This window comes from Anopheles aquasalis, chromosome 2 (assembly GCF_943734665.1).
Source record: "Anopheles aquasalis chromosome 2, idAnoAquaMG_Q_19, whole genome shotgun sequence".
In the NCBI taxonomy this organism is placed as follows: Eukaryota; Metazoa; Arthropoda; class Insecta; order Diptera; family Culicidae; genus Anopheles; species Anopheles aquasalis.
Window position 1 is genome coordinate 6621498 of NC_064877.1, and position 12124 is coordinate 6633621.

General features: G+C 50.4%; 1 protein-coding gene across 15 annotated transcripts in view; it reads left to right on the top strand.

Moving 5' to 3' along the window:
* The window catches only part of LOC126571351 (basement membrane-specific heparan sulfate proteoglycan core protein), an 88207-nt gene that overhangs the window by 22627 nt on the left and 53456 nt on the right, over positions 1-12124 (top strand). For 14 of the 15 annotated variants that reach the window (XM_050229766.1, XM_050229765.1, XM_050229767.1 and 11 more), the window contains exons 3-7: positions 7844-8642; positions 8717-8873; positions 9059-9222; positions 9541-9762; positions 10714-10845. In XM_050229766.1, coding sequence (XP_050085723.1) covers positions 7844-8642; positions 8717-8873; positions 9059-9222; positions 9541-9762; positions 10714-10845 — 1474 coding nt within the window. The remainder of the gene's footprint in view (positions 1-7843; positions 8643-8716; positions 8874-9058; positions 9223-9540; positions 9763-10713; positions 10846-12124) is intronic. The other variant, XM_050229776.1, reaches the window with a different exon arrangement.

The following is a 12124-nucleotide window of genomic DNA, read 5'->3' on the forward strand; positions in this document are numbered from 1 at the left end:
TCAGGCGAAGCGGCCAGCGACGAGCAGCAGCAAATATTGTAATGCCTGAAGTCATCCAAAAGTAGCGAGCAAACGTCAGGGCCAAAGAGCAACTGAGGACGGTCGTCCTCACCAATCGTTATGTTGACATGCGCCACCACCACCGTCGCCACCGTCTTCAGGATTTGATTTTCAACCCCTCGTGGGGGAAACCAGTAGTTAGTGGAAGTGAGAGGACGGATATGCTCTTCCTTTCGGTTGACGCGAGGCGTTAAGAAGCCGGATTGAATTACGCGCGGACGCGCTCCGATCGGTAGACGGTTCAGGCAAACATGATCTCGCGCGTCCTTAATGAGCTGCGCCCCCAGGTTCGTCATCGACGTCGTGCGGTAAACATCATTTCATGTGTGCTGGACCGTCAATTTTATGGCCAATCGATACCGATGATGGCATTAACTTTTGCCATTAAAACCTGCTGAAAGATGGTGGTGACGGCCCCTGGTGCAGGTCCCGAAAAGCAAATACCAGCTCCACCGTGCGCTGGAGTGTGCGACCCCGGCTACTTCATGACACAGCGATCTTCTAATTAGTGCGGTCAACCGTTAACGGCGGGACCAGCGCTCACAGGGAGCTCACAAATCCCCGCGAATGTCACCTACACCCTAATGCTTCGAGGCCACCCGATTCTGCGTCCACAAATATTGACCGATGCGTTATTTACGTCTTCTCGGGGGTGCGCCTGGCCACAGGGAAAAAGAGAGAGGGTCGTCGCTCGGTCTAATCGGTATTCTATCTGCTCCGAGATGCATCAACATCACGTCAGCAACTCCGTCTGCTTGTGCTGGTGCTGGTGCTATCTTCCATCCAAAGAGAGGGGACTAAGTAAACTCTCGGCAATACCGCCATTCACGGTCGTAAATGCCAAGCCGTGCAGTGCCTGCGGCTTGGGGTGACGAACAACACGCTGGATCATATCGTCAGTCTCAGTTGCTTGCACCGAAGGTGCTAACATTAAAACGCACTCGAAACACTACTCTGCATGCCATGGAGTACACGGTGAATGGTTCCATTCTCGCCACCAACCCTGGCAGACATGCAACCATCTTCGAACATCAAACATCGATTTGCATGATGGCAACCGACGGCACAACGCGGTGTCGCGATGATGTTTGCGAACCCTTTTAGACATCCAGCGTCCATTGACATTCGAACTGGCAAATGGCGATCGTATGCGCTGGTGATCGCTTACGTGATCGCTTCTTCTCCTACTTTACGCTAGCGCGATCAGATTATCACCAAAAAGCTCGTGATTTACATTCTCCACCAACCACGAGATATCATTTCGTGGGATTTCGGTAAGAGTGACTGACCGGTAGCTAGACGACTGGCATCTGTTTGCCAGTTAGCCTTGAATTCGGTGGCGTCTCCTATTTGGGAGTTGATTGTGGCCACCCCGACACTCCCGGAGAGTTTAAATCGGTGGCGCATCTCCATCGATTAATGTGACGCACACCGGGAGGGGTCGCTTCTCGCATATTTGTGATGCTGTTACTGGTTGAAGAGGCACCATTTGCTTGTTGAATCAATTTCCAACCGTAGCTACCTCCTGTGCCGAATTAGGATAGATGAGGTGGAGTTTTTGGGTTGGCTGATTCACAAACGATGAAAGTTTTCAGTGTGGGCTGTGGCCAATAGCTGCGTAGGCACGCGCTCGGGCTCGCTGATCCGGCGCCGGTGGTCCGTGAAATGGTTTTCACTCGCCATCGCGAAAGGAAATGCTGAGTTGTTCGACGTCTGTTTATTGTGGTGGCCTGTGGGATGGAGCTTATTTATGATTGATCTTCGGCTGCCTTCGCTACGGCAATCGGAATTCAACCGGGCTGGGCCAGTTCTTCCAACAACTCGCCTAGCGGCTAATGAATTCATCCGCCAAAGACGCTGCACACCTGTCTTGGTGGATGTTTTTTTCCCCCACTTTTGGAGGGAAGAGAGGGAAAACCTTCAGTTATCTGCTTTGGAAGGAGAGTCTACCAGCTGGCCAGAGCATTTAGCCCTTCGGTGGCGACAAGGCTGAATTTGTAATTCAAGGTCCCACTCCCGTCCCCCCCACTTCCCCTAGGGTGCGACGACAAAAGAGCCGTCGATGTAATAAACAACGGGCTTAGAGGGATGGCAAGTGTTTGCCGAAGCTAGTCGTCTCGGACGGTGCGACATCAACACCACGATCACCTAATCGACGACGCCCTTCGCGTGTGAATCTTGGCGGCATCGTACAGAGGAAACCACTCCGTCGAAGGGTCAATTGATGTTCGTTCGACACGATGTCGATGGAGCTGTTGATACTTTGATCTTTGAAGATTGGTGCGGTGACGTACCGTGAAGTTGCTGGGTGGAATTCAGATTTGTATTTTATCAAGAGTTCCGTATCGGTGTAGTTGTTTTAACCGTTAGTAAGATCGTGTATGGTTTACATCACTATGTGCTGATCATTGATATTTTATCGGAAACCCCTTCAAAATCGATGATGTCCAAATTGTGGAGTCCAGGGAACGATGACTAACGTCTCAAAATAGTCTCACTGGACTGGCAGCGTGGAGAGCACGATCAGCACCAAAAAACACGATCGAGCCAAAGTTCTGTAACCTCGGTAACCTCACTGTTTGTCCAATCGACGGCCACGCAGCGCCTCCTGGTGCTCTTAAGTGCAAACATGTCGTCTCCGAAAACTCATAATTCAAATCACCGAATAGCTAAACATCCGTACGCGATCCACGCGATCCGCGGATCCGATTGTGGCCCAGACCACCCCGGCTAATGGGTGGACGGGAAAAGCATTAACATACCAACCCGGTTCGAGATTCGCATCGGCGCGATGCCTGACCAACTGACCCGTTAGCGGGTTAATGTTCGAGTGATAAAACTTTGAGAACACCCGCGCTTAGCTACCGGCGGCTTGCGACGGCCCTAGGCGTGCGCCGGAACGATCATTACGTCACTGACACGATGAAGATGGATGGGCTCCGGTGCCTCCCCCTCCTCACGGGGTCAGCGGGTATAAATGTCCAGCGAAAACGAAAACGGACGAGCATCATCTAATGACATCACCCCCCGGGTGTGGGGGAGCACTGTTCCCAGTTCTCTTCGTTAAATGGGCGCGTGAGAAGTGGCAACGGCATGTGCAACTTTGTTGATCCGTTGACCACGGCAGTCTTCTGGACCATAAGCGCACCCTCCTATTTTGTCCGCTTCCGTGGTACAGTGGCCGTTGGGACACGATCGCCCTGATCGTGAGTATCAGTATGTGCTCGTGGAGGTCTCATTTAAATGAGGAATCAGTTTGACGGGACTCCGGGAACCTTGGCATCATCATCAGCAGCAGCAGCAGCACCCTCGCTCATTGAGCTGACAAATGACTGGCCGTTAGTTTTGAATATCAAGTGTTGCGAACGCGCCTTTTGGGTGGTACGGCACCAACGTGACATCATGAAATGAATGCGTTAGATGTGCTCATTAGTTTTATTTTGCGGGGGGTAAAAAGCTGACTAATCCATTTTGCATAAAATAGGCTTCAAAGCGCATGTTGCCTGCTCGTTATCTTATGTTTTGTGGTATGTAGATCATCGCCGTTCTGAATTAGGTAGTGGAGCTTAGATGATCTTAGATGGAATATAGCTTTTTTCCTGTGAATTTTACTTTTCATTTCGTTCTTTAAGTCTACTATAAATACTCTTTGTGATATTATCACTCTCTGTGAAAGGAAAAATATTGATCAACGATTTACTTGATCATTTAACCAACGATCTCATGCTTGATTTATGTGTTGCATCGTTGCAGTTATGAACAAGAATGAAAGAATGTACTCTATTCAATGAAATTTTTATTAAAAACTAAAACATGCATACTGCTTTGAGCTGTTTTGCGCGAAGATTCGTCGTAGAATCGGGTTGTAGCACCTGTTACTGCAAAAAAGCTATCCTTATTCGACATTTGACCATGTACTCATGTCCTCTCTAACCAAAGAATTGCAGTCACACGAAGGAGCTGTGTTTTCGCAGCCGGACAAAACATGCGAATCAAGCAAAACTCGCTCAGAAACCGAATCCGCATGAAACATGTGGTCGCTTCTACACCGCACACCGCACGTATCAGGACTGGCACCGGCATTGTTCCCCCAGCCCTAAGCCACATCTACAACCCGGCTCTGAGGTTCCCTGAACTGAACTGGAACTGGGTTGAGGTCCAAAGTCACCAACCGTTACGGACGAACGCACGGTTACGATTTCGTTTGCGTTTAGTCTTAGCCCGGCTCACTGGCGACGGCCACCGTCGGTTTGCGGTTGGGTCTATCTACCCACCCACGGCCGATCCGGACGTCTTGCGGGGTGGGTGGGATTGTTTAAAATAGCCGACCATCCCACCGGCCACCCCTCCGATGGATGGAAGTTTATTTATAGGTATATAGGCCCTGTATTAGGGTGGCCTATATCTGGGTTGAGGTGAGCCAGTACTAGCTGGCCGATCGGAAGGTTTTCCCACGACGGAAGCAACCAGCTTTGAGCCGACTTTCTCTCACAATCTCTCCCAGTACGGGCGTACGGACTCTGGACAATCATACGTCACGATGATAGTGCACGTGGCAGCAGCACGAGCATGTCTTCCCCTTTCGGTATGTTTTATGCTGACAAAGTGCTTCCGGTAATGCGCAGGCCACGCATTCGATCCCGTACCCGGGATCTGGATGATATCATTACTAACGCGTTGCGGCACATGCCCAGTGTGGCCAGTGTTGTCATGCAAATCCATTCTATCCCGGAGCGGCGTCACGAGGCGATTCGTCCACAACAACCGTCCGCTGGCCGCGCGCGATGCTGATGAACCGGAAGGCGATGATCGTGGCAATTTACTTGCATACCACGCAACTTTCTTGAAGCGCAAACCGATTGGCGGCGTGCTGGATGGAGGTGCGAGCGCGCGGCCAGACCGCGCATTAGAACGGACGCGATCCGGCAGCTTGGCTGTTGCTGTCTTGTGTGACAATCACCGACCATTTACAGTCGGCCCACGATCAACAGCACACTGTTTGCTTTCTTTCTTGCTTGCTTCGTGCACTTCGCTAATGGTGGGCAGACGGCAAGGAGGGATCGCACCAAATCGAGCCTCACACAGTGTTTGGCTATCGTGATTGCGATTTGTCGTTCCTCGAGAATGGTTCGAAGTCGCAACTGACTAGAACAGCGACCTGCGTGTGCGACTTGTCCCCGTCTCTGTGGCGCCATTTTGTGCTCACTTGATCGCAACATTGTTTCGCTCACTAGGTGTATTGATTCCAGCGTCGCGCAGGGAACGAATTGATTGATGACACGCGCCATGAGGAGTAGCGTCGCCGTTCGCTGAGTGCGTGATATACCGTGACACATTGACTGCTCCAGCACCACGCCGCAAACCCCCAATGCTGGTTCCTCTCTGCTTCAATTAGTTCATGGAGGCCGAGGAGCGCCGAAGTTATAGAAGGTGCGAGCCTATTTTTAGCGACGAGCCCAGGTGCCCCAGGTTCGGGTTTCGATTCTGATGTCATAAAGCTATCGGCGGTTCACTCCTCGTCCTCGTCGTCGTCGTCGTCGCCGCAGTGGGAGCGATTAATCTTGAGCGCGCGCATGAGTCAGACCATTGCGTACTATAGGCGCACGATGCCAGACATTAAGTGATTTAGCAGTGGCGTAATCGCATCGCTATGTTACTGGCACTATAGTGCCCCAGCCCTTGTGCTGGGGAATGCTTTTTACCGGATTATGCAACGTGCAGTGGGCTGGTAATGTGCTACTGTATGCTAATCAAGCTATTTGGTGGTGCGCAAACAGCTGTTATTCTGATGCCACCAATTAGAACCAGCTGTGCTTGACCAGATGGTCAGCTCGATTACTGAAGCTTCCATTTTTGGATTTTGACAAATGATCTGGCTCCCATTTGGCGCCAATTTGAGTTGTTATTCGTGTGGCAAATAGAGCACTAAACGTTCCTGAAGAATGAGCTAAGATTTCCTCTTCGAATAGTTCGGTCTAGCGCAACAAAGTCATCAAGAATTGATTGATAATGTGTTGTTCGTGGTTCCGCTAAGAACGACAAATGAAGCACCGTCCATTTACCGTATCGTTAACCGTTCGAAGGCGAGCTAGAACGCCCGCACCAGACACTAATTTATGGTCAACGAGTACCGACTGAATCATGGCTCCATAAAACACTTCACTGATGCTCGCAAAACTCGCCGCCCAGGTTCGCCCAGGTTCGCTCCAGAAACATGCTCAGCATCATAACAATATCGTTACATGGAGGGTTGCGCTGCAAAAACAACCAGCCCTCAATACCGCAACCTTCGCTCGTCCTCCTTGTTCTATTTGCTGTAAAATCAGTGCCGCCCACCGGGAGTGTCGACATCGTCCTGGCGGAAAAGAAAAACAGGGAAAAAAATACTTCTTCGAACATCGTCCAACCACCGGGTTGGGAGGTAGAACGTTTACACATTAATGATCAGCGCAAATGGGCTGTTGCCGCTTCTTCACTACCACCGAGTCCTTCTCCATCACCACCATCTTCCAATCATGGTTCGGCGGTGGCGGGTTCATAAATAGCATCCAGGAGCACTGGATCAGAACAGCAGTGGAGAGCAGGAGAAGGATGTTTGCTGGGGGAAAAAGGCTCATCAACGACCGCACGCTTCCCATTTCAGACGCGAGGTTGTTTCCTCGTTTTTTGTTACTCCCGAGAAAGGAGCTACAGGAGTCGTAGTTGATAGACAATGGAACGAACGAGCTTGCTTGGATTCGGTCCTTGTTTTCTTCCAGGACGGGGTGTGCAAAGCCTGCAAAAGCATCGTGAGAGCTTAGTTTTGATGCTTATACACCTCATGTTCTGTATTTTACAAAGAAAGTATTCTAAATTCAACAGAAGCTCCTCTCTAGTGATATATTTGTCTAAAACAGATTTGAAGGCATTACTCACACGACGCTTTCCGACGGTATTACTATCTAACTGACCGAGTTGCATTCCGTTTTTCCGTTGGTCTACGAGGCCGAGACCAATCCACTTTCTAGCTTCTGTGAGATCCTGTAAAAAGGAAGTGTTTATTGCTCCGAAAAAAAAAACCCTCAACAAGGGCTCGCCGTTGATTCCGATGTACTTCTTACATGACCACGCGAGAGAGAGCCGCACGATGGTCAGACTGTAGACCGGCGAGACGAGAGCACCATCGCGCAAAATGAGCACGAAACCGCAGGCGAGCGGTTAAAATGGCCATCGCGTGCCTGGAATATTTGATTAAACGTCTTCTTCCTTCGTCAGGCGGCACGTGGTCGTCACCACCGCAGCACGACAGATTCGACGATGGGTTTGACGGTACGGACGGAGCGATTTGTTTCGATGGAAAATTCGTGGCACCACAGGGGTTGCCTCCTGGTGTCGTTATTCGACTCGAAGCTGCAGCTCGTCTACAGTAGCACGATGGCCAGCACGTTCCGGAGATGCTTTAGCGTTGCTTCTGCATTAATGGGTGTACTTCCTCGGTCAATCGATTTTTCAAGCTGATTGCAGGATTCTTTTGTAGCTTTTTTTTTTGAAGAAAAACTTTTCTCCTCTTCGCCGGAAACGGAACCACCTCGATTGTCACCTTCTTGACCCACTGTTTGGCACTGGTTTCCACTTGCAAGTGAACTCGAGTTCGATGATGAGGTTTTTCAACTTTTACATGCACTCGACCAGGTCACTTGGATTGTTCAACTTTTGCTAAACTGTTTCCCTGAGGTTACTTAACATTTACATGGCCTGCTTATTGGTAATTTGTATTCGTTACCGTCTTTTTTTGCTGTTGCAGAAACCATACGATAGCGATCTGGTGTTCGAAGACGAGAGTTCCCAGTTGGCGGCGTCGGCAGCGGCGGCCGCTTTCGCCGATACGAAACCACTGCTTCTAGATGAAATCGATCGATCACCGGCTGGCCGTTCGGTGGAGGATATGCTGCTGGCCGTCCGGGGTTCCACCGATGACACGGTGGAACCATGGGACGGTGCAGATCTCTCCGATGACGGTGACGATGAAGAAGAGGACGAATCGGAGCTGGACGATGAAAACGATCCGGAACTGGAGGAGGATGAGTCGGAGAATGAAATCGGCGCTCCATCGTCGCAGGACAACGAGGATGGTGCCGGTCAAGGGTGGCTGATGCGCAGTGTCAAGCGCATCAAACGCAGCCTCGACAGCCTGTGGACATCGACGGATGGCAGCGGTTCGAGTTCGGCCACGCAGCAGCCCAACGATACTAAGCGTGCCCAGGGCATGCGTAAGGTGAAAAAGGGCAAAAAATCCAACCAGGAAAAGAAGAATAAGCTAAAGAAGAAGCAGAAGCTGAAGAAAAGCGAACAGGATGCATCCGCCGGAGTGAGCGAACCGACGATGGCAACGTCGAAAGACCGGAAGGCGCATCACACCGGACCGGCGAAGAGCCGGCTACCGGCAGCACAGAGTCTGACACCACCGGCGACCAAGTTTGCCGGGAAATCGGGCCGCTTTGTGGGCGTCCGGCCGAAGCGTCAGTTCGACTATGGACCGATTGATAACGAGGGCAGTGGAGAGGGATTCGATGGATCCGGCGAACCACCGCTCTGGGTGAACTGTAAGTGGCCAATTCTTGGGGAATTCTCTAACTGCAACATCATCTTTTCCCCTTTTCCCTCTGCTCCTCCACAGATAAACTGCAGCTGACGATCCCGGAACCATATCAGGACAGCTTCCGGAAGGTGGATCAATCCGACGAGCGCATCCTGCGATACCAGGCCGACCTGAGCCGGCTGGTGAACGATGTGGCGCTTTTGGACCACGTCGATGCTACCATCGTCCGCTTGGAGTAAGTAGGGTGCGGCGAGTGGGGTCGCTTGTGTGCAATGTTGCGTACAAACGGCTCCACCCGGCGAGTTCATCCGATGCGGAGCGGTTCATCCTCGGATTAGCCGAAGTTTGCCGACAAGCAACACGTGGTTCCGAATGCCGATCGATGTCTTATCCCCTATCGAACGTTTCTCTTCTTTGTAGACCGTACACACTGAACCGGCAGCTGACACTGGTGACGGCCACTTTCGACGCACCGCAGAACATTGATCTCGACGAGCTGGAGGAGAACATCATCAAACAGTTGCAGGGCCCCGGCTACTCACTGCGCTCGGATGGGGTAGCGTTGACGCTATCAAGCGATGATGGTAAATTTGAGAGCATGGGAAAGACGAGAGTGGGGTCCGTGTCCTTTGTGAGACTGGGCCTCTGCTTGACCTTCGTCCCTTTTAGGCGTAGGGGTTGTTGCCTCGGAGTGATGTCGTAAAATGAGGACATTTAAGCATCAACCACCAATGTGAATGTTTGGTGTTATTGCGAGTTCGTTTCCTAGTCATTAGTGCACTCTTTCGAATGCGCGCACACTATTGGGCACTGCGTTTGACCCCGGCCCCTGACTAATGTGCTTTTCCAAACCCACCTTTCTGCTCCTTCCCTCCCTTGCACCGCTGTACCGACGACCACAGGCGATGCCACAACGACCAGTTTTCCCGATGAGGATGAGGAAGATAATACACCGGAAACGACCGTCGCACCGCCGCTCCAGGATGTTACAGGACAGAAAAACAAAGAGTGCCGCGGGGATGATGTTTACTTTTGTAGCCGAACGGGGCAGTGCATCGGTGATGTGCAACGGTGTGACGGCGAGATTGACTGTGATGATGGCGAGGACGAGGCGAATTGTCCAAGTTTGTTTCGATTTCTTTTGTTTTTCTCTTTCGCTATTTCTGTTATCTGTTTTGCTTTTGCTGTTGCTGCTGTTCATCCCAGCTACGCGCATTTGATTTCACACCTGCGTTCGGTTTCTTGTTTTCCTGTGTTTGTCTTTGTCCATTTTCCGGTGTCATTTTGTGTTAGTTTCTGTTTTCACCATAAGGTTGCGCGCTTTTCCTATTTTGCGTTTTGCGTTTGCTTTCATTTTCATCTGTTGTGTTTTGTTTTGGGTATCCGATTTGGGTTTCTTTTGTTTGTCACCACGCCGTTCATTTCACAGCTCTGACTTTGAATTTATTCGAATTTGATGCTCCTCAACTATCGAGTTCAATTTTGTTGCTTGTTTCATCTCCGGACATTACTTCAATTCTTCATTTTCTGTCTCTTTTTTATTAACTTTTATCGCTTAACTTACTTCAACGGTTTTCAAACATAATGCAGATTGGTTTTTGTCACTTCTTTTACTAAAAATCATGTTTCCAAAACTCTTACGTGGTCCTGGCTCACTCTCATTGCGCCTACCTACCTCTCTTCATTCTCTCATCGTCGTCCACGTGACAAGAAAGCTCCGAAAGTGTTCTCTTGTGTGTCCATGTGTTCTCGTTTCGTCCTGTTTGTCAGTGTGTCGTCCTCTCCCTTAACAAGTAGCCGTTATCTCGCGAGCCTACTACTAATTGCAGCGTTCGCACAGAGTTCGCTTCGATGGGCACAGGTGGTTCCATCGCCATCACGTGGGGCTTGGGAGCAGTAGAAAAAACCTACGACAAAACAGTTTAATGCTGCTGCTCATCGACTTTTAATACCTCATCATCCGTTTTAATACAATCAGCATCAACATGCGGCTTCATCCAACAACCCATTGACCCATACTGACTGCAATCGCTCTTTGCTTTTTCTTTCCGTGGTTTCACTCAACGCCGTTGTAGCCGATTGCCGTCCAAGTCAGATCTCCTGCGACGGCAAGTGTCTGGAGCCGGAGAAGCGTTGCGATAGGACCCGGGACTGCAGCGATGGCATCGACGAGCAGAACTGTCCCGACGAGCCAGAAGAGCCGGAAGGTAAGTGAAGCGATTCCGTTTTTCATATTTCGCAACCCACAAAAGGAACCCGTCCCGGGGACAAGCAATAAAATCCTCACAAAACGAACGAGCTCCCGCTGAGCCGCTGGTGTTGGGGGTGCGATTGAATGCTCTCTTTGGTGGTTGTTGTTGTTGATGTTGTTCCGGCAAGGGGGATGCGAATGATGATTCCCGGGATCGGCACAGCGGGATACCGTTCACTGTCCGTTGATTATTGTATTCCTTGCTCGACATTGGACCGCCCCGAGCCAGACAGGGCGAATGCCGTCGATGCTGCTCGTGTGTGCGAACTGCTCGCGATGCTCGTGCTCCAGCACGTCGCACGAAGGATGTCCACGACGCGAGTTCCTTGTGTTCCTCTGCCACGCTCGAGTGCTCCCAAAAGTTGACGCCCCTATTTTGTAGTACCCACTGGCCAGCCCGGGTCAGGGCTCTGTGCTGCTCGTGCTTCCATAGAAGTCACAAGAGCCGGTAATCGAAACAGTGTCGCTAGCAAAAAAAGCAACGCACAAACAGGCGTTTCCGCTCTGCTGCCAGTTGCTTCTGGCCCTTTGGAGTTGTATCCGCTTTTCTCAAATGAATAAACAGCTTCGAGGTTCTGGCGGGCACCCGCCGTGCGACTAATGCATCGCTCCGGTTAGCGGTTCAGTGCCGTCGAATGACTTTTTCGGTGCCTTTTGCCTCCGAGTGTCCAAGTGTTGTTCTCGCCCGTGCCTTCGGGAAGAAATCGTTAGATGCAGTGTACGCCCGGCCAAGCAGATGGTTTTACTGCGCATTTTAAAGCGTTTTTCCCCTTGGTGTGCCTTGGCGGCGATACAGTAAAAGTCGACCTCATTTGCATGTTGATGGTCATAAATCGATGGCACTGGGTGCTGGGGGTAGGTGGATCTAGACAAAAAAAGTAATGGAAGCTTTAATCTTCCTAAATGAAATCCTTACCTCGTGCCGAGGAGAGTAAGTCCAGCGTGGGAGCTAGAATGTCTGTATTATCAGCAAGAAGCGTCTGAAAGATGAAATATTTAGTTACATTTACAGGTTTATTCCATTTCTGAATTTAAATATGCTTATCTAGTTCCCTAGATAAGCTTTTCTGTTGAAAGAACCCCATGCTTTTCGATGAAAATCAATAATAGACCAACCGGATAACCCTCTTTATCCTTTAAAACCACCACACCCTTTCTGTGCATCCCGTTGATTTCCATTGGCAGTCGAATGTGGCCCGATAGTTGGTTTATTTTGGTTTGAAACGAGATACCGT